A 20,373-nucleotide genomic window follows, 5' to 3' on the forward strand; every position below is an offset into this window, starting at 1 on the left:
GGTACATGATTGCCACAAAGCCCGGAACTAGACCTGATAACAGGATCTGTGGCAAGGGCAGTGAGTAGCATAGCAGATAAAATGGGGCATCCATCAATGAATTCAGGGCCCTGCTTTCATCCTGACTGACCCACAGCCTTCAGTCTGATGCAAGGGGCCTACCCCCACCCATGGGGGGGTTCAACTTCAGCTGGGTTTTTCTGGGGCTGGAAGGAAAGTGATTACCTCAAGCTCTCAGTCAATAAGTGTGGCTCAGGGAGAACCTAGCTCTCAATCCCTAAGGGTCAGTTCATTTTTGCCAGCTCTGTCTGTGATAAGGGAGGAGAAGAGCCCCATGTTAGAACCAGAGAAATAAGGAGTACCAGTTATAAGCACAAACTTTGCCAGAATCACAGCCTCAGCATTTGCCAGCTAGCTGCGTGACTTCAGGCAAATGGTTGACTTCTTTAGTTTGTGGATTATGATAGTATCTGCCTCAAAGAAGTATAAGGAATTAAGGAAATAATAGCTCAGCACCACACCCACAGGAAGGACTCAATAAACCTTGGCTGATCCTAAGCACATTCTCTGTTAGCTTTAATAACAGTCCTAAAAGGTCTTGGAGTGGCAGCAGGCTCTGGGTTTGGCCCTCTGCCCAGGGCCAAAAGTTTTGTCATCCTTGACTTCTTTCTTTTACATGCCACAGTTCATCAGCAAATCTTGTCCAATCATTCCTACTAACTCTATGGTATCACCTCAATCCAAACTACAACCAGCTATGGCCCAGATTATTGCAAAGGCCTCCCAGCAGATCTGAGGGCTTCCATCCTTAACCCCCATACACTCCCCACCCTACCCAACTCTCTATAGTCAAAGGGGTCCTAAAAAAGTCAGGTTGTAGCACTCCTCTTTTTGAAACCCTTCTGTTTCCTAACACATGTAGAGTTAACTAGTGTCTTTATTTATTCAGTGATCATTTATTATTGAGTACCTACTATGTGCCAGGTACTGTTCTAGGCACTGGAGAAAAAGCAGAGAACAAAACAGATAAAAACCTGAATTCTGGAAGTTTACATGCTCATAGAGGAAGGACAATCCTATATAATAAAGAGGTAATATGCAAATTGACCCTCACACCCTCACACAAGATGGCCGCCCCCATGTAGTCAAAGATGGCTGCCACAAGATGGCCAGCAGGGGAGGGCAGTTGGGGGTGAGCAGGCCTGCAGGGGAGGGCAGGTGGGGGGGGGACCAGGCCTGCAGGGGAGGGCAGTTGGGGTCAATCGGGCCGGCAGGGGAGCTGTTATGCGTCGATCAGGCTGGCAGGGGAGTGGTTAGGGGGTGATCAGGCTGTCAGGCAAAAGCGGTTAGGGGCAATCAGGCAGGCAGACAGGCGAGTGGTTGGGAGCCAGCAGTCCCGGATAGTGAGAGGGATGTCCGACTGCCAGTTTAGGCCCAATCCCTATGTGTGGGATCGGGCCTAAACCGGCAGTTGGACATCCTTCGAGGGGTCCCAGATTGGAGAGGGTGCAGGCTGGGCTCAGGGACAACCCCCCCCCCCCCCAGTACACGAATTTTGTGCACCGGGCCTCTAGTAAGCAAATAAAACAATATGTTTGGTGTTCTGGAGAAAAATAACTCAGAGAAGGGGAGGGGCCTTGGATTTTAAACAGGATGGTCAGGGAAGAGAGAATGGACAAAGTACAGATTAAACAAAAATCCCAAAAGTGGAAAAGGTGGGAACCAAGGGGCAAAGGAGTACAGCCATGCGCCCCTTAACGACATCGATGCGTTCTAAGAAATGCATCTTTAGGCGATTTCATCATTATACAAACATCATAGAATACACTTACACAAACCTAGATGCTATAGCCTACTGCACACCTAGCCAACCACCCTCACATGTGAGGTCTGTTGTTGGCCAAAATGTCATTATGCAGCCCATGATTGCATTCTAGACAAAAAGATCAGCCAGTGCAGATCTTTTTACAGTGAAATATACAGTGTTCCCTGTATATTTCAGGCACACTGAGAAAGCCACTGTGACCATAGTGGAAAGTGTGCTTAAGGAGGAGAGGGGATCCACCTCAGAGGGGGGAAAGGGGCAAGGTTGAGTGAGTCCTGTAAGTATGCCAAGTTTTTTTTCTCTGATCAAAATTGGAAGCCAGTGGAGGTTTTGAGCAGAGGAGTGACCAGAGTTTTAAAAGGTCACTGGAGCCCCTGTGTGGAAGAACCTGGGAACAAGGGCAGGGTAAGAAGGTTTAGGCAGTTTTGCAGATGTTGAGATAAGATGGCTTGAACCAGGAAGAAGGTAGCAGCAGATATGGTGTCAAATCCAAAAGCCTTACAAGCCCTAGATGGTTTGTCTCTGTGGATAGAGGGTCAGTCTGTGCACTGACGGGTCCCGGGTTTGATTCCAGTCAAGGGCACATGCCTGGGTTACAGGCTCAATCCCCTGGGGCGTGTAGGAGGAAGCCAACCAATGATTCTGTCTCACCATTGTTTTTCTCTCTCCCTTCCGCTCTGAAATCAATAAAAATATACTTTAAAAAAAAAAAAGCCTTACAATATAGTCTAGGCCTCCTGATAGGGTCCCTCTTATTCCTCCAAGCTCACCTTGTTCCTTCCTATATCTCCAACATCACAGACCACTGCTAGGCACATATAGGCGTCAATGATCAAATTAATCAATGATTCATCCTTAGATCATCATCACCTATTTTAATGATAGGCATATAGTTAGAACTCAAATGTTTACAGATAGAATGCTGCACAGTTCTGCAAAGCCAGGTGCCTAGTCCTCTTTGCAACTTAGGAAAACTGAGGCTCAGACTGGGGAAGTGTGCCCCTCCCTGGGGTCCCTCCGCCAGCCCAGGCTAGAAGCTTCCTTCCCAGCTTTCAGCTAGAGTAACTGACATTGACCTCACAGGAGCTTCCCTCAAAACGTCCCCGCCCAGTGGTGGGGAAAAGCCAAAACCACGTGGGCCAGAAGGTCACGAAGTCCTGGAAGCCCCGGGGACTGTCCTCTCATAGGCCACCGCCTACCCCCGGGCTATAGAGACAGAGGGACAGAAGGGCCGCCCTTGCGCTGCCGAGGCCCCGCCCCCGGCTCTTCGCTGGCCCGCGCCTTCAGCGGAAGCCGGAAGCAAAAGCGGGCCCTGCTAGCCCCGCGGCTCCGAACTCGGTGGTCTTGGAGGCTCCGCAGGATGGGGCAGAAGATGGCGGAAGAGGAGTGAGTGGGCTTTTCCGGGGCGGCGGAGGCGATAGGGCTGGGCCCCAGCGGGACAGCTAGCGCCTCAGGCCGCCCCCTGTCCCCAGAAGGAGGAGCTCCTTGTGCTGGTTGGCTAGGACTGATCTTGCCGGCCCCTGCGAGGAGAGGGGGAGGGACGGGCCTGGGCCCAACACGGCCTCCTTGAGGTCGGAACCTCAGGCTGGGAATCGGCCGCCCAGTGCAGGCCTCGAAAGCCGTCTAGCGGCACCCGCAACCCAAACTTCCCTTTCCCAGTTTTCCTGTCTTCTGATTATTACGGAGCGCTCCGCCTCCTCCAGGAAGTCCCCCACCCTCACCCCCTAGTTAGCCAGTCGCCTCCTCCACCGTAGAGATCATTTTCTACATCTGTCCCCATTGAGTTTCATTCATTCATTAACTGTCGGCCATCTATATGTTTCAGGCCCTGGGCACATACTAGTGAAAGAGGCAAACCAGGAGCCTCCCTCTGGGAACTTACTTTCTTGTAGCGAAAGACCATAAATAGACAAGATTTCAGTGCTCTGAAGGAAGTGGAATAGTGTTAGGATGGGGGAGTCTTCTCAGGAAGGAGTGCCAGTGCCAGGAGGAGGGATAGGAGAGGGTACAGAGAGTGCAAGAGACCAGAAGCAAGACAGGCTTTAGTGCCTTTGAGGGACAGAAAGGCAGGCTGGGTGCCTGGAGTATAGAGAGCAAGGGGGCTGGCCAAACAAGATGAAATGGGGGCGGCCGGGGTTCCTATCCCCCAGGTATTTCTGGGGAGCGACCACTCTTAGTCCATCTCCATGCCTGCTGGGCACAGTGTATTGCATGTTATAGATACCCTTTCTATGTGTGTGGAATGAGTATATAAAAATTCACAGGGAACCCCGTGAATTTGAAATTTGGCTCCCTCACCTGTCAACTTTTCCGATATGTCTCTTGGCTGATGGTCATTTCATTTAGTCACCTTATTTGTTAAGCATCCGCTCTGTCCCAGACACTAAACTGTGCCTCAGCTGCACAAAGTAAAAGAGGTGGCATGAACCAGTGATTTCATGTTTGTCTCAAAGCTTAGTTCTGCCACTGACTAACTGAGGCATTGTCCAAATTATACAGCCTCTCCGAGTCTCTGTTGTTCATGGGTATAAAAGGGAAAGTAAGAGTATCCACCTCAGACATGTTATGCCTATTAAATGAGAGGTTGTATGTTACCTAGCCCCTGGAATGAAGCAAGCCTCAATACACATTAGCTGTTATAATCACAATTGCAATGACTATTGTATCAATAGTGCACTAGTGTACAATCCCAACACGTGAGGAGAGAGCTGTAGGGAACATAAGCGGTGGTGCAGAGCGGGGTATTACAGAGGGGGTTACACTGAACCTTTTGAAATCTGAGAAGGATCTTATAAAGTAGGGTAGGGCATTCCAACCAGATCACCAATTGCGCAAATTCGGGTGGCTTCTTCAACTTGTGGATATAATCCAAGGAAAAGAATGTAAACGAGAAATAAAGGCACCAAGTAAATAATGTTGGACCTTGGAAGTGATGAGATTCCAGTTTGCCTCTGATTAAATCCCCCATTATGGCCAAAGAGCAGGTGGCATATGGTTTCTACGCAGGCCCCGAAAGTCCTCTAAATGGCTGCATTCGGAAGCACCTGAGGACACTGGTACCATCCTGTGGCAGCAGGCAGGACATTTTGTAATCAGTTTCTTTCTTAAGGCCTGCCTGTTGGTTGCAAGACTTATGACTCCTATAAAGCTCTGTGCCATGTTTTCTCTGGCTTTGTGTGTGGATACTTTGGAGCCCTTTTTCCTTGATCTAATTCTCCTTTTTGTGTCCTCCAACAGGTTTCCCAACACAACTCATGAAGCTTTCAATGTCACCCTCCACACTAGCCTGGTTGTCACTACAAAACTGGTGCTCCCGACCCCTGCCAAGCCCATCCTCCCTGTGCAGACAGGGGAGCAGGCTCAGCAGGAGGAACAGTCAAGTGGCATGACTATTTTCTTCAGCCTCCTTGTCCTAGGTGAATGCAGTCGCCATCATCTACCATCTTGCGTGTCTGTGTGTGTTGTGTGGTTAACCACCTTTAAACCACTGCTTACTTTGGCAAACCCTCCATTTGGTTTTCACTTCAGACTGAGGGACTATGATAGTGCATAACATTATAGTAGAGTACTTCTTTTTCTTTATAAAAACATAGAGCTTAAAAATTCTGAAGAGCCCTTTTTGAAATATCTTAGATGTCCTTTGGAAGAAGGAATTAAAGATTTTTGACCTAGAAAGAACCTTGAACATCTAGTTTAGTGGATTTCAAACTCTGCTCATGGAAGTCTGTGTGTGTATGGTAGCAGGAAGTAGAGGCAGTCAAATGGGAGGGCATCTGACTTTGACCAGAGTAGCATTTTGTCTCATCTCTATTAAGCTTCTGTGTAAAATTTTATGTAAAGGTTTTGCTGCTGAGGAAAAGATCAGGTGCCCTTGCCCTAGCACACTGTTATCCTTAACCTCTGTCATTTCATTAACCATGGTCATGGCTTTCACCATATCTGTATAGCACCTGTGCTGTTATTATGTAATATTTTCTTTCAACAGATTCACTGTGTCAAACTTAAAATCTCATTTTGTTCAACCTCCTCCTTTAACGGGTGAGGAAATTTAGGCCCAGAGAGTTAAGTGATCGGCATACCTAAGATCTGGGAACTAGAGGCTAGTAGCCAGATTACCAGACATCAGTCAAGAAGTTTAGATAAAAGGCATTAACTTCAGTGCCTTCCAGACACTACAGAGCAGTGGTTCTCAACCTTTCTAATGCCTCGACCCTTTAATACAGTTCCTCATGTTGTGGTGACCCCCAACCATAAAATTATTTTCGTTGCTACTTCATAACTAATTTTGCTACTGTTATGAATCGTAATGTAAATATATGTGTTTTCCGATGGTCTTAAGCGACCCTGCTAGTGGTTCTCAACCTGTGGGGCATGTACCTCAGTTGCAGGTTCACCCCTTTCCCCAATCAAGGCGCATATGGAAGGCAACCAGTCAATGCGTCTGTCTCACATCGGTTTCTCTCTCTCTCTCTCTCTCTCTCTCTCTCTCTCTCTCTCTCTCTCCCCCTCCTCCTCCCTTCCTCCATCCCTCCCTGCTATTCTCTCTGAAAAGCAATGGAAAAAAACATCCTCAAGTGAGGATTTAAAATTATATATATACTAGAGGCCTGGTGCATGAAATTTGTGCACAGGTAGGGTCCCTAGGCCTGGCCAGTGATCAGGGCTGATCTGTGGGGAGATGGGGGGTGGGGGCGCTCTGGCTCCCACCTTGGCTGACCTGGGACCTGTGGGCTGGGTCAACTCCTGCATTGAGTATCTGCCCCCTGGTGGTCAGTGAGCATCATAGCGACTGGTCGTTCCGCCATTCAATCAATTTGCATATTAGGTTTTTATTATATAGGAGATATATTTTATTGATTTTAAAGAGAGAGGGAGACAGAGAGAAGCATTGATGATAGAGAAACATCAAGAATTGAACCAGCAACAGTTTGGTGCAATAATACAGTAATTTTATTTAAAGTCTTAGGGTTCATCCTTGTCTCTCATCAGTTAAAAACAAAACAAAACAAAACACAGAAAGAACTATTATATCTGGCTTCTTTCACTTAGCGTCATGTCTTCAAGGTTCACCCAAGTTGTAGCTTGTGTTAGAATTGTATTCCTTTGTATGGCTGAATAATATTTCATTGTAAGGGCATCACATTATGTTTATCCATTCATCAATTGATGGGCATTTGTGTTGTTTCCACCTGTTGACTATTGTAAATAGTTCTGCTATGAACATTTGTGTACACATGTTTTTTTGTTTTGTTAAATATATTTTTATTGACTTCAGAGAGGAAGGGAGGGGGAAAGAGAGAGAGAAGCATCAATGATGAGAGAGACTCATTGATTGGCTGCCTCCTGTACACCCCCCACTAGGGATTGAGCCCGCAACCCCAGGCATGTGCCCTTGACCGAAATTAAACCTGGGACCCTTCAGTCTATAGGCCGATGCTCTATCCCTGAGCCAAACCTGCTAGGGCTGTGTACACATTTTTGTGTGTACATATATTTTTCTTTCTCTTGGATAAACAGTATAAACCTAGGAGTGGAATTGCTGGGTGAATGGTTACTCTGTGTAACTTTCTCAGGAACTGCCAAACTTTCCACAGAGGCTGCACCATTTTACATTCCCACCAACAATGCTCAAGTGTACAATGTCTCATATAGATCTACTATCCTAGGTAATCTTTTATCCTGTAAATGTAATTAAATTCTGTTTCTAGGGGATTACTTCAACAATCAAGGATTCTTGTTTTGTTTTCTTTTTCTTTTAATATAGTAGCTGAATACAAAGAAGAAAAGCAGTTATTTTCTTGATCAAGAAATCTTTAGTTCTTTAAATCCTGAAGTATTATTAATCTATTTACATTGTTGTCAGCTTAATATATTAGAGAATAGAAAAGGATTGCCTGGAAAAAAAAAAAAAGCTTTTGTTTTGTAATCACTTTTTTCACAGGAGGGTGAAAAGCATAAGTAAGATTTTCAAAGTAATTTTCAGGATGTGTAGCATTTAAGATTATTTTGTGCCAAGACCACAAAACAGGTTTTTTAATGTGCTTTTTCATCCAGGCAAAATTCTGCCCAGTGTTAATGCATGTTTGGGGCCAGAAAGGACTGAACTGTATTTAAAGTGCTGTATATTTATCTTGGATTGTCTTCTCTTCAAACAGTTCATAAACCTAGACTCTAGAGTCCCACTAATGTCACGCAGGTTCCATTTTCACCTAATCAGATTCTTGGCAGTTTATGAGTTGGAATCTCTACTTTTTATGTGCAGGTCAACATTTCTTTAGCAGAAAGGAATGCTTTTTAAGTAATTTTGAAGACATTTTTCCTCTGCTCTTGTATATTATCAAGATAACACAATTATTGTATATTCCTGATTAGATATGTCTGATAAAGTACAAAAAAAAAATACTGTTAATAGGTAACTTGCTAACTCACTACATGAACTCTGGTGAGTGAGGGAAATCATCAGTCCATAGTTCATTCTTCAGGAACTACTAACCTGGAACACATTTGCCACTTTGTTTACTATGTTAGTCATTCAAATGAAATTGTAACATTTGTGTCCCAAAAGGGTGGGAAAGGATTATTACATTGTTTTCCTCTTTCTTGAGAAGGGATGCCAAAACTCTTGACTTTTAGAAGCTTGGAATCTGTTGACTTATATATACTTAACCCTTGCTAAACTTTGACTCTGCAGAAACAATGGTGAGTCACTGTACTTGACTTCACTAGAGTTAGCAATTAGCATCATTTGATACATCCATTTTATGAGCCATTAAATTTATTAGCGTTATTAAAATTGGCACGTCTGTGTTTTAATATAGCTTACATAATTATTGCTTCAAGCATGAAAAGTTGGAAGCACTTTAACTTGTGGTATGCATACTCTCCATGCCACATAGAAGTTTTTGTTCCTATTGCTTTTTTAGCCCCCCAAGCGAACTTGGAAACATATACTTGTATTGTGTATATACTTTTGTACATTCGTAAGCACATATACACATACAGGCACATATAGTTTGGGGTTTGTTTATTTTAATATAAATGGGGTCCTATAGCTTGCTTTTTCATCTCACAGAATGTCTTGGAGGTCTTTCCAAGTTAGTGTTTTTTATATACCTCATCCTCTTTTTTTTCCTTTTTAAAGGATATATATGTGCTAAAATAAACATAACATAAAATTTACCACTTTAAAGTGTACAATTCAGTGGCATTTACTATATCACCACCATTTAGTTCATTTTTATCACCCCAAAAGGAAACCCGATACCCATTAAAAGCTTTCACTCCCCATTTACTCCTCCCCTCAGTCTCTGGTAAACATAAAATTCTGCTTTCAGTCTCTAAGAATTTGCATACTCAAAATATTTTATACAAATAGAATCATATAATATATGATCTCTTATGTTTGTCTTCTTTCACTTGGCGTTATGTCTTCAAGGTCCACCCATGTTATAGTAAGTGTTAGAATTGTATTCCTTTGTATGGCTGAATAGTAGTCCATTGTAAGGATACGTTATGTTTATCCAATCCACAGTTGATGGGCATTTGTGTTGTTTCCTCCTGTTGACTGTTGTAAATAGTTCTGCTATGAACATTTGTGTACATGTTTTTGTATGGACATAAGTTTTTGTTTCTCTTGGATGTATACTTAGGAGTGGAATTGCTAGGTTAAATGGTTATTCTCTATGTAACTTTCTCAGGAACTGCCAGATTTTTCCATAGAGGCTAGCTGGCTACACTGTTTTACATTCCTACTAGCAAGACCCAAGGGTTCCAATTTCCTTACATCCTAACACTTATTTTCCAGTTTGTTTTGTTTTTTTAATTATAGCCATCCGAGTGGGTGTGAAGTTGTATCTCATTGTGGTTTTAATTCGCATTTTGCTAATGACTAATGATGTTAAGCATCTTTTCATGTGTTTATTGGTCGTTTATATATCTTTGGAGAAATGTCTATTCGGGTCCTTTGTTCATTTTTAAATTGTGTTGTTTTCATTTTATTGTAAGAGCTCTTTATATATTATGGATACTAGACCCTTCTCAGATATCTGATTTATAAATATTTTCTCCCATCCTGTGGGTTGTTTTTTCAGACCTCATTCTCTTTAATGGCTAAAGACCTTCCTTGAGCCCTATATTTAGCTCTTTCTGTTAATAGTTTCCCCCTTTGCTCTGAAAGATGCAGATGGTTTGATTTATGAGAATACATGTTTTAAATTAATTTTTTCATCCAGCTTGGTGTAAAAAAGGATCAGAAACTGATTCAGCTCCCTAATTTATTATCTATCTACTTATGTGCTCACGCGCTTGTCTTTTTAGACAATAGGCATGCTTTGGTCACGTTATGATTATGCACTGGAACTTTCTTCTTGCTCTTAGTATTTAATGTAGGATTTTTCTAAATAGGTTAAATATTTATAATAACACCACAGATTGATAGTGTAGAACAGCGGTCGCCAACCTTTCGGACCTCACAGACCACCAGTGGTCCGCGGACCACCAGTTGGCAACTGCTGGTTTAGAGCACAGAATGAGAGGACAAAATTTCTATATTTACAACTATTTCCTTTCTCTGGCCACCTGGTGCTTTTTGGTGGAACTAAAGATATCTAATTTGTCAATGTGGCTCTGAGGGTGGCCAGTTAAAAGCCATGCAGATTGTTTAAAGACTTCTTTTTACAAAAAAAAAAAAAAATTTTTTTTTAGTATTACTAAGATGATACTTTGATTGAGGAGGTAGTATACCACCTAGATGCCTAACAAAAAGAGACATGCACATTAACACTTGGACCATGAAATTACATTTAGGAATTATTTATGTAAAAGTATACTTTGGGGGGGGGGGCGCGGATCCAGAAATACTTACTCCTTTTAAATAGTTTTATATTCTTTTCTTTCATGACAACACCTCCGTGAGTAAAGTCAGACATTATTTGTATTTTGGTGACTGAGGCATGAAGGCAGCCAGGAGGAAGGTGGGGGTGCCCGAAGTTAAGAGCACAAGTTTGGAATCTGGCTCCACCCTGCAGCATCTCCCAGTGAAGTGACCTCTGAGCCCCAGTTTTCTCATCTAGAGTCAAAGGAGAGAATGGTAATAATAGTTAAAAGGGGTTTTGGGGGTCAAATGAGACAGCGTTTGGAAGTGCTCAGAACAGTGCCTGGCAAATGGGGAGCCCTCAACCAGTGGGAGCCCCAGTACCCAGCTGGAGAGCAAGTACCCCATCTTTAGGTTTCTGGCATTCTTATCACCAAACCAAAGCGTTTACTTTGTTCTGTTTATAAAACACCCTCACTTTCCTCTGTGTTAGAGAACCAATCCACCAGGTGGTAAAATAATTCATGTCAGCATATTATAGTCACAAAAAGTGATTGATCTCATTGACTCGGTCTTCACTATTTGGAGTTTCCAGTTGATGACTACTTCAATAAAGTTGAGGACCATTTCTTAGAATCTGGGAAGTTTGAATAATTTTAATTGCTTAGAAATATATTAGAGGTCGGATGCTCTTAGTTGTAAGGAAGTATAGAGAAAATGTTACAAACACTGTGAGTTTCCAGTTAAAGAAATAAGAGATTGCAAATGCCACTGAGGTTTACAGTCTCACTGACAGCTGTTTATTTCCCTGGCAGCCCTCCAGAAGTAATTATTGCCTTGAACTTGGTATTTATCATTTCAAATGTGCTGTTTTAACAATGTCTTATTTTTCCTACAGCTATCTGCATTATATTGGTGCATTTACTGATTCGATACAGATTACATTTCTTGCCAGAGAGTGTTGCTGTTGTTTCTTTAGGTAAGTGCTTATTGGTGAGTCTAATAAAAGCAGTAGCAATAACTATGATTTTTTTAGTGCCTCCTACTGCCAGGAACCACAAAAAATGTGGTACATTCCTGATCTCATTTAATCCTTACTGCAACCTGCCATGAGGGTGTTATGATCCCGTTTTACAGGTGAGGACATTGTGGCTCAGAGAGGGGAGATGACCTCATGAAGGTCACATAGAAACCCCTCAGTACAGCTTGAAGGCCTTTTCTACTTCTAGAACACATTGGGGCACATTGACCTCTGCTACTAGGTTATGCTAACATTCTACTGAACGAAGACAAGTAATTGGCACTTTAATTCATAGTGGCACTGAATTTTACAGCCAATGGGGGCTCTCACTTTACAGTTTAGGAAAGAGAAATGGCTCACTTTAATGTCAGAGTCAGATCTAAAGTCTTCAGAGAGCATTCCATTCTACCTCGAATTTCTCTCCTTTGTTTCCTGTGGCATTTAACTCTTAAGATAATTAGCCTCTATTTAAAGGGAATAACAGGTGTGAGCTCACATGCACGTTCATCGTTCATCGAAGTGGTTAGTGGAGGAAGAAGCAGAGACCTTATTTTCAGTGAGTATTAAGATCAAGAGGAAAATGTTGGTGGGGATGCTTAAGACATAGTAAACAAGGTTTTACTAAGTTCAGCTAAAACTCTTACCAGGTTATAATGTAGTGACTTACGGGCATACTGATGATATTTAGTTTTTTTCTTATCACTGCTGATGCTTTAAGTTAATTTTCTTTCTCTTGTACATTTTGTTTAGTATATTTAGTAATTCTTTCACTGTCTAGTTGTGGTTTAGGTTAACTTTGGAAATGAACTCTCAGACTCTGTTCATTCTCCTTCCCCCTGTCACCACCTGTGCTCCTACCATCCTGGTTCAGCCCTCCTATATTTCCCCTGGACTACTATGTGCCAGGTTCTGGCCTAGGAGTGTTTGCATTGCCATTTCATCTAAGCCTCATGACCCCCAGTGATGCCATATTTTACGGAAGAGGCACCACTGTATAGATTGACCTGTAGTAGAGTTGAAAACCAGTTTTGCTCAAAAGAGTTCCTGTTCTCTATTTAGCGGGCTCTTCAGCTGTACCCCATGGCAGATTTTAACAGCCTTAGCTAACAAGATAGCCTTAGAGCTCTAAGAATGGGAGGATCATTCATTAACATTCCTTTTCCTATATTAGGCATGTTGAAAATAACCTACATAGCTAATACCTATTATTCTGGGGCATTTCAGCAAAGACTTTAAAAAGCCATTCCAAGGAATTTACTGTTTTGCAGTCAGTTTTCATAGTTTCTTAAAAATAATAAATATAGTTGGTGCATATTTAAGTGTGTGCACATGGAAATTAAAATGATGGTATTATTATTTGGTTTGGAATGTCAAATTTTTCACTATCTCTTGCATGTGCTTATATTAGGACTTACAGCATACATTATTGGTTGCCTACCCAAGAGCCATTTCCTCCCTTCTTCCTTGAAAATAGAACCCTTATTTTGATCAAGTGTCTTGCCACAATGTGCTCACAGAAGATGGGCCTCTCCAAGTCAAGACTGGTCTTTGCCATCATAATTTTACTCTCCTTTGCCAAAGAGGGATAGAGGTAGCAAAGCAGTGTAAAATCTAGTTCTGGCCAGTGAGACCAAGGGAATGGGTGCTCAGTGGTGGCTCTAGGAAAAATCTTTTCCTCTCTGGTAGAAAGAGTAATTTTCCCTTTCTTTGATGCTATTGTATGAGGATGTGATGCCTGGAGCACTGGCAGCATCTTGCTGCCCCTGTGGCTCAAAGACAAAAGCCAGAATGCTAAGGATTGCCAGGGGACAGATGAGAAGCCTAGATTTTTTTTTTAATTTTTTAATATATTTTTATTGATTTCAGAGAGGAAGGAAGAGGGAGAAAGAGATAGAAACATCAATGATGAGAGAGAATCATTGATTGGCTGCCTTCTGCACTCCCCACACTGGGGATTAAGCCCGCAACCCAGGTATGTGCCCTTGGCCGGAATCGAACCTGGGACCCTTCAGTCTGCAGGCTGATGCTATATCCACTGAGCCAAACTGGCTAGGGCATTGACTGCATTTTTGTTTGTTGAATTGATAGCTACTTATCTCAGAGCTGCCTTTTATATGAGACTAGAGGCCCAGTGCACGAAATTTGTGCGCTGGGGGTGGGGGTCCCTCAGCCTGGCCTGCGCCCTCTCCTAGTCTGGGACTCCTCGAAGGATGTCCGCCTGGGATCAGGCCTAAGCCGGCAGTCAGACATCCCTCTTGCAGTCCAGGGCTCTCGCAGTCTGGGACTCCTCGCTCCTTACTGCCCGCCTGCAACGGAGGCAGGAGAGTCTCCCGCCACCGCTGCTGTGCTTGCCAGCCGTGAGCCCAGCTTCTTGGCTGAGCAGCACTCCCCCTGTGGGAGCACACTGACCACCAGGGGGCAGATGCTTAACATAGGAGCTGCCCCCTGGTGTTCAGTGCGCATCATAGTGACCAGTAGTTCCGCCGGTCGTTTCGCTGTTCAGTCAATTTGCATATTAGGGTTTTATTATATAGGATGCTAAACATCTATTGTTTAAACCATTTTTACTTGCAGCTAAAAACATCTTAATTGATATGGGATAGGACTCTTTCCATTCAAAGGACAAAATCAATTCAGACTGACTCAAAGGAAATAAATTGGTGGGGGTTGAGTTACACACCCATTGGTTCATAGAACAACAACAACAAAAAACACACACAGGTGCTGCTAGCTTCATATTTAGCTGGGTCAAGTCTCCTTGTTTTTCTCCATTTTCAACAGTGCTTCCCTTTGTTTTGGCTTCCCTCTTGGGCAGGCTCTCTCCATGTGGTAAGTCTTCATAGCTTCAGGCTTACTGTCTTTACAGTAGCAAACAGAGCCTGTCCAGTGTGGCTCAGTGGTTGAGTGTTGACCCATGAACTAGGAGGTCACAGTTCGATTCCCGATCAGGGCACATGCCCGGGTTATGGACTCGATATCCAGTGTGGGGCGGGCAGGAGTCAGCCAATCAATGATTCTCTATCATCATTGATGTTTCTCTCCCTCTCCCTTCTTCTCTCTAAAATCAATTAAACAAACAAATAAACAATCATATTTCTAGTAGCAAGCAGAGTGGGCAAGGTGGCCTCCTCTTCTCCCTGGTTTCACCAGAAGTTGTTGATGACTTCTGACCACATGGCCACCCCAGAACTGGGCATCGGGGGGCGGGGGGAGGAATGGTGTTGGGGATCAGCCAATGCTCTCCATCCACAAGATTCATATGTTTACTGATATTGCAGAAATAACTGTAGACTGTACAGGCAGGTCTTGGGAGGGATAAGGGAAAATAATTATTTCCAATAATTATTTGCTAACTCAGGTGACTGGAACACTAAGAGAACTACTAGGGAGAGTGCTGGGGTCAGAAGTAGTTTTTATTCTATTAAGGGACATTTGGTTAGAATTTAGAAAAGCTGACAAAACTATCAAAATAGTTCTGCATTTCATAAAGCTGTGTAAATTGAAGGAGAACTTTTGTAGTACTGGAGCAAAATGTAACAAAATATTGAGATATTCACCATGTCAAGAATTTCCAACTTTTGTGCCAAAAAAACCCAAGATGAAGCTGCCAGAGAAAATGGGGTCTTCATTCTTTCAGGATAAACTTCCCAGCCTACCTTTTCTAGCCAGAAGTACAGAAGTCCACAGTCACTTAGAGACATTATTGGCCTTTTGTGTGATGGCTAAGCCTTCAAAGTTCCTAAGAAAGTCTTGTTATAGAAAAGGACCTAACTATACTGTAAAGACACATTTCTCCCTTATGTTTTTTGTATTTTTAAATGAATCTTGAGACTTTTTTTTATTTTTTATAAAAAATATTAACGCCCTAACTGGTTTGGCTCAGTGGCTAGAGCGTCGGCTTGGGGACTGAGGGGTCCCGGGTTCGATTCCGGTCAAGGGCATGTACCTTGGTTGCGGGCACATCTCCAGTGGGGGGTGTGCAGGAGGCAGCTGATCGATGTCTCTCGCTCATCAATGTTTCTAACTCTCTATCCCTCTCCCTTCCTCTCTGTGAAAAATCAATAATATATATATATATATATATATATATATATATATATATATATATATATATAAAATAAAAATAAAAAAATAAAAATAAAAAAAAAATATTAACATGATGTTCTAAAGATACTTCCTTGGCCCTTGTTCAAAGCTTTCAGATACTTTATATACTTCATGAAATTCTGTAATTTGGGCCTCTTTTTAAAAAATAAATTTTTGGCACGGTTAAACAGTTATACAAAAATCCTTTTCATTGACAATTTCACCTGTTTTTATCGTGCTTCATTCTCTTCCAAACCATTTATAGACATATATATCAATTAGATGACTTTATTTGGTTTAAGTTTATATCATTTTTGCGTGTTCTTTCCTTTTTACTATTCTTTCCATGTATTACATAAGCTCATATATTTATTTTCATTGGCCATATAGGGCTGATTCAGTGTTTACAGATTTAGGACTGAAATTTATAAGGCAAGAAAAAGAATAATTGTATTGTCCACTGTCCTCTGTCATATGTAGCAAAAACAGGTGTAGACTTTTTTCACAATCATACTTTATTTTAAAGCAGGGAAAGGCCAGAATGGGGTTAAATTAGGCTTGGAAATTTGACTTTCCAATGCCAATGTTTAGCCTGAATACCGCTGATAGAAAACCTGGTTTTAACTTACAACTGGATTTGATTGGATCATTGAGTGAACAGAATACACAAAAGTGCTCCCTGTCATAACCTTCTTAAATATATCTGTGTTTTTAATTATAGTAATTCCTTCTTATTTTTTTAAAATATAATCTTATTGATTTCAAAGAGAGAACGGGAGGGGAAGATAGAAACATCAATGAGAGAATCATTGATTGGCTGCCTCCTGTACGCCCCACACGGGATCAACCCGGGCATGTGCCCCGACTGGGAATCAAACCTTTACCTCCTGATTCATAGATTGACACTCAACCACTGAGCCACACCAACTGGACAATTCCTTCTTGTTTTGACTAAAGGATTTTTTTTTTTTAAGTAGTGCTCTTTTTGTCGATGAGGGTTTTGAGTGGAAGATGAGGAAAAATCATTCAGTTCCTGAATTATTGACTGAAAATAATTCTGGAAAAAAAGCAAATACAGTAATTATATTCCAATTGTACTTAAGTTATTAAAAATGTTTTTAAAGGAAACTTAAAGGGAGGCTCCTAACTGTAATAGCTTTCATTACTTTTTAGACTCAGAGTCTAATGTTGATGCAACTTAAGATGTTCCACAGGTAACTCTCCCTGAGTCTTAGGTGTTTGATTTATTAGAGAAGAAACAGATATTCATGTGTTGGTATTAGAGTAGCTATCTTAGAAGCCAAAACTGGTTGTCAGATTGACAAAATGATTGCATTAGACAGAGGATTCTCCAGGCTGTCACATTCTAAGGAAGAGTGCTAACACAGACTTTTCGCCTCCATGTTTCTGGAAACACAGATCGGAGGTGATAATTTATTCTTGGAAGTTCGTGTTGCTGTTTTGCTGCCATTAGCTAAATGTGTGCTCGTGTGTAATAGCTTCCTGCTTTTGCCTGGAGCCTTGCCTTGACTTCCCTAGTTTTATGGTCATCTCTTGTCTCAGCATTTAAGCTGTATTTTATATTTAAATCTCCCAGATATGCCAGAATAGTGAGGTAGTCTAAAAATTTTTTTATTATTTCTGAGAGGAAAAGAGACGGGGAGATAGAAACATCAATGATAAGAGAGAATCATTGATTGGCTGCCTCCTGCACGCCCCACACAGGGGATCGAGCCCACAGCCTGGGCATGTGCCCTGACCAGGAATCAAACCATGACCTCCTGGTTCATAGGCTGACGCGCAACTACTGAGCCATGCCAGCCAGGTGAGGTAGTCTAAATTTTAAAAGTAAAAAGTTGTTAAAGAATTGCATTCTGAAACTGGCTATATTGGTGCTGATTTCTATAAATTTCCTCTTTCACCATATCAGTGTTCTCTTCATATTAGTAAGGAATACCATTCCTTTGAAGAAGTAAGCTACTTTAAAAACAAAATGTTTAAACAGCCTTTCCCCCAGAAAATAGATAGACAGACAACCCTGAGGTACTGATTCCCATCCTACTGGCAGGTCTTCTGTCTTTTAGAGTATCTTTGGAGTAGTATCTACTTTAGTATAAGTAGTAGAATCAAGGACTGGATTTTCAAAATTATCTGCACTGTGTGTCTGGGTGTTTATTTTTAACACAGTGCAAATAAATATGTGTGTGCATATACTAGTATATTCTTTAAGGGAACTAGGATCATGTTCACAGTACTGTTTTGTAACCTGTTATTACAATTAATGCATTTTAAGCATTTTTCCTGTAATGTTAATTATCAAGAACACTGGTATTTTACTGTGGTCATGTTAGACCAGTATCATGAGGTGGTAGAATGTACTCAGGAGCCAGTAGTGAGTCCAGTGTCACTTGCTGGCCCTGAGCTGTCAGACAAACTTCTTAAACTCTTTGAGCCTTCCTACCTGCAACATTCTCTTGAGGATTAGAAATAAGTTGAAATGACAAACCCTGGGAGAAGAGTCTCAACAAATCATTATTAATTGTTTCTGATGTTTTAATTCAGTAGTGTCCATAATGAAGTGTGTGCATGAAGATCCATTGGGGGCAAAAGAAAATAGTAGGATTTATGTTTCTATTTCATTTTAATCTCACTTTTTTACAATTTCTATTTTTTGTGTATATTTTAAAATATAGTAATATAGTAGCAATGTTTTATAATAATACACATTTGTAACTTGAAAGTGCATGCTCAAATTCTTTTTACTGATAGGAATATACAAAATTGTATCTAGGGTATTATTTCCACCTGGTGGCCAGTTGTGTGGTAAAAATTAATTTCTCCTAACATTGGACCTGAATCTCAAAAGGTAAAGGAATAGTTTTCCAATTTAATGCTGTGCCATAGTTTAGTTCTAGGACTTCTCAAAAGGATTACTCAAGCAATAATAATAATAGTACTAGTAGTAATAATAATATCATATTTTACAAAGATTTCCAGTGCCTTATAAATCCTATATAATAAAAGCCCAGCGACCAAAACAGCGAAACAACCAGAACGACCAGAGACCAGAACAACTGCCGCCTCTTGCTCCAGCCGGCCCCGCCCCCCAGTGGGGACCCCAACCCTGATCCGGTGTGTGGCCAACTTGCAAACCCCACAGCCCCTTGCCCCAGCTGGTCCCGCTTCCCAGCAAGGACCCTCCCACCCTATTCAGGGGCCCCCATCAGGGCAGGCAGGCCAGCCCCCACCCATGCACCAGGCCTCTATCCTATATAATAAAAGCCTATGTGGTCATGACACCCTCACGCCGTGATGCCCTCACGTCGTAACAACCCATCACTAGGAGGCTGCGTGCGTAGCAGGCGTGCACGGGTGGGCAGGGCTGCGTGTGCAGCTCCACACAGTGTGGAGGCGAGTCCCGTGACTCCGTGCGTCGAGGCCTGGGGTCCCACAGACACTGGAGGGGGATTGACATTGCGAGACACCCCCCCCCCCCCAGTGCACGAATTTTGTGCACCGGGCCTCTAGTCTATTATAATAAAAGGGTAATATGCAAATTGACCCTAATGACAGAACAACCAGAACAACCACTCGACCAGTCATTATGAGGTGCACTGACCACCTCTCGGTCCCTTTCCCTGGCCGGCAGGCTCCGATCACCCAGTGGCGAACGGGGAAGCGGGGGTGGGTGGTGGGGGACACGGGTGGCACCAGGCCAAGGCTCCCACTCCACCAGTCACCCCACACACAGAGGCAACTCGTGGTGGGGGTGGGGGTAGGCCGGTGAGTGGGTGGAACGGCTGACCTCTCGGTTCCTCCCCCCGGCCAGCAGGCTCCAATCACCTGATGGCGAACGGGGAACTGGGGGTGGGTGGTGGTGGTGGGGCCAGGGCTGGCTGCGGGCAGCTGGGGAAGATGGCCCTAATTGCAGGCCAGGTCTAGGGACTGTACCCATGCACGAATTTCGTAAGAATATAAAAACAAGCTTAGGCAATAGAATAATTTTTGATTTTTAAATGTTACTGTTTCATATGTAATTACAAGTGTTAGTCATGGTATTAAAGTTTGGTGTACATTTACAAAGGAAAACGAAAGTTGAGGTTTTAGTAGAGCAGAAAAACACTAGCTTTAAAAGTGAAATCTGAAACCATGAAAAGAGGTTCAGCTTTCCTGGTATTCAGGAATGATTACTGAAGGCAGGTTGACTGCAAATGCAAACTGAAACCTTAAAGTACAGTGTCTTGCCCCCATATTGGCAGAAATGTTTAAAGTCTGATGATTTTCCAGGGTTGGTGAGGATGTGGGGATTGCTCTGGTGAAAAGCCGTACTGCCACTTTGGAGGACAATTTGGCAACATTTTCAGATATAAAAAAGCTCATGCCATTCATTGTCTCTGGATCCGCCTTAGGGCAACACTGTTACACAAGAGGCATGCACAAATATGTTCATTGCAGCACCACTGATAATAGCAAACAGTTGGAGACAGTCATCATTGGGGGACTAGTTTTTTTTGTTGTTGGTTTTTTTTAAAATATATTTTATTGATTTTTTACAGAGAGGAAGGGAGAAGGATAGAGAGTTAGAAACATCGATGAGAGAGAAACATCGATCAGCTGCCTCCTGCACAC

The 20,373-nt window shown here is 42.5% G+C and overlaps 1 protein-coding gene across 3 annotated transcripts in view; it reads left to right on the top strand.

The window, feature by feature from the left end:
* Positions 1-3,041: 3,041 nt before the first annotated feature.
* The window catches only part of SLC9A8 (solute carrier family 9 member A8), an 86,649-nt gene continuing 69,317 nt past the window's right edge, over positions 3,042-20,373 (top strand). The window contains exons 1-3 of one of the 3 annotated variants that reach the window (XM_080683374.1): positions 3,042-3,211; positions 5,063-5,241; positions 11,536-11,616. In XM_080683374.1, coding sequence (XP_080539500.1) covers positions 3,186-3,211; positions 5,063-5,241; positions 11,536-11,616 — 286 coding nt within the window. In that variant the 5' untranslated portion in view covers positions 3,042-3,185. Of the gene's footprint in view, positions 3,212-5,062; positions 5,242-10,781; positions 10,914-11,535; positions 11,617-20,373 lie in introns of those variants that run through there. The other 2 variants (XR_013961380.1, XM_080683375.1) reach the window with 2 other exon arrangements.

Source organism: Plecotus auritus, assembly GCF_963455305.1.
Source record: "Plecotus auritus genome assembly, chromosome: 8".
NCBI classification, from domain to species: Eukaryota; Metazoa; Chordata; class Mammalia; order Chiroptera; family Vespertilionidae; genus Plecotus; species Plecotus auritus.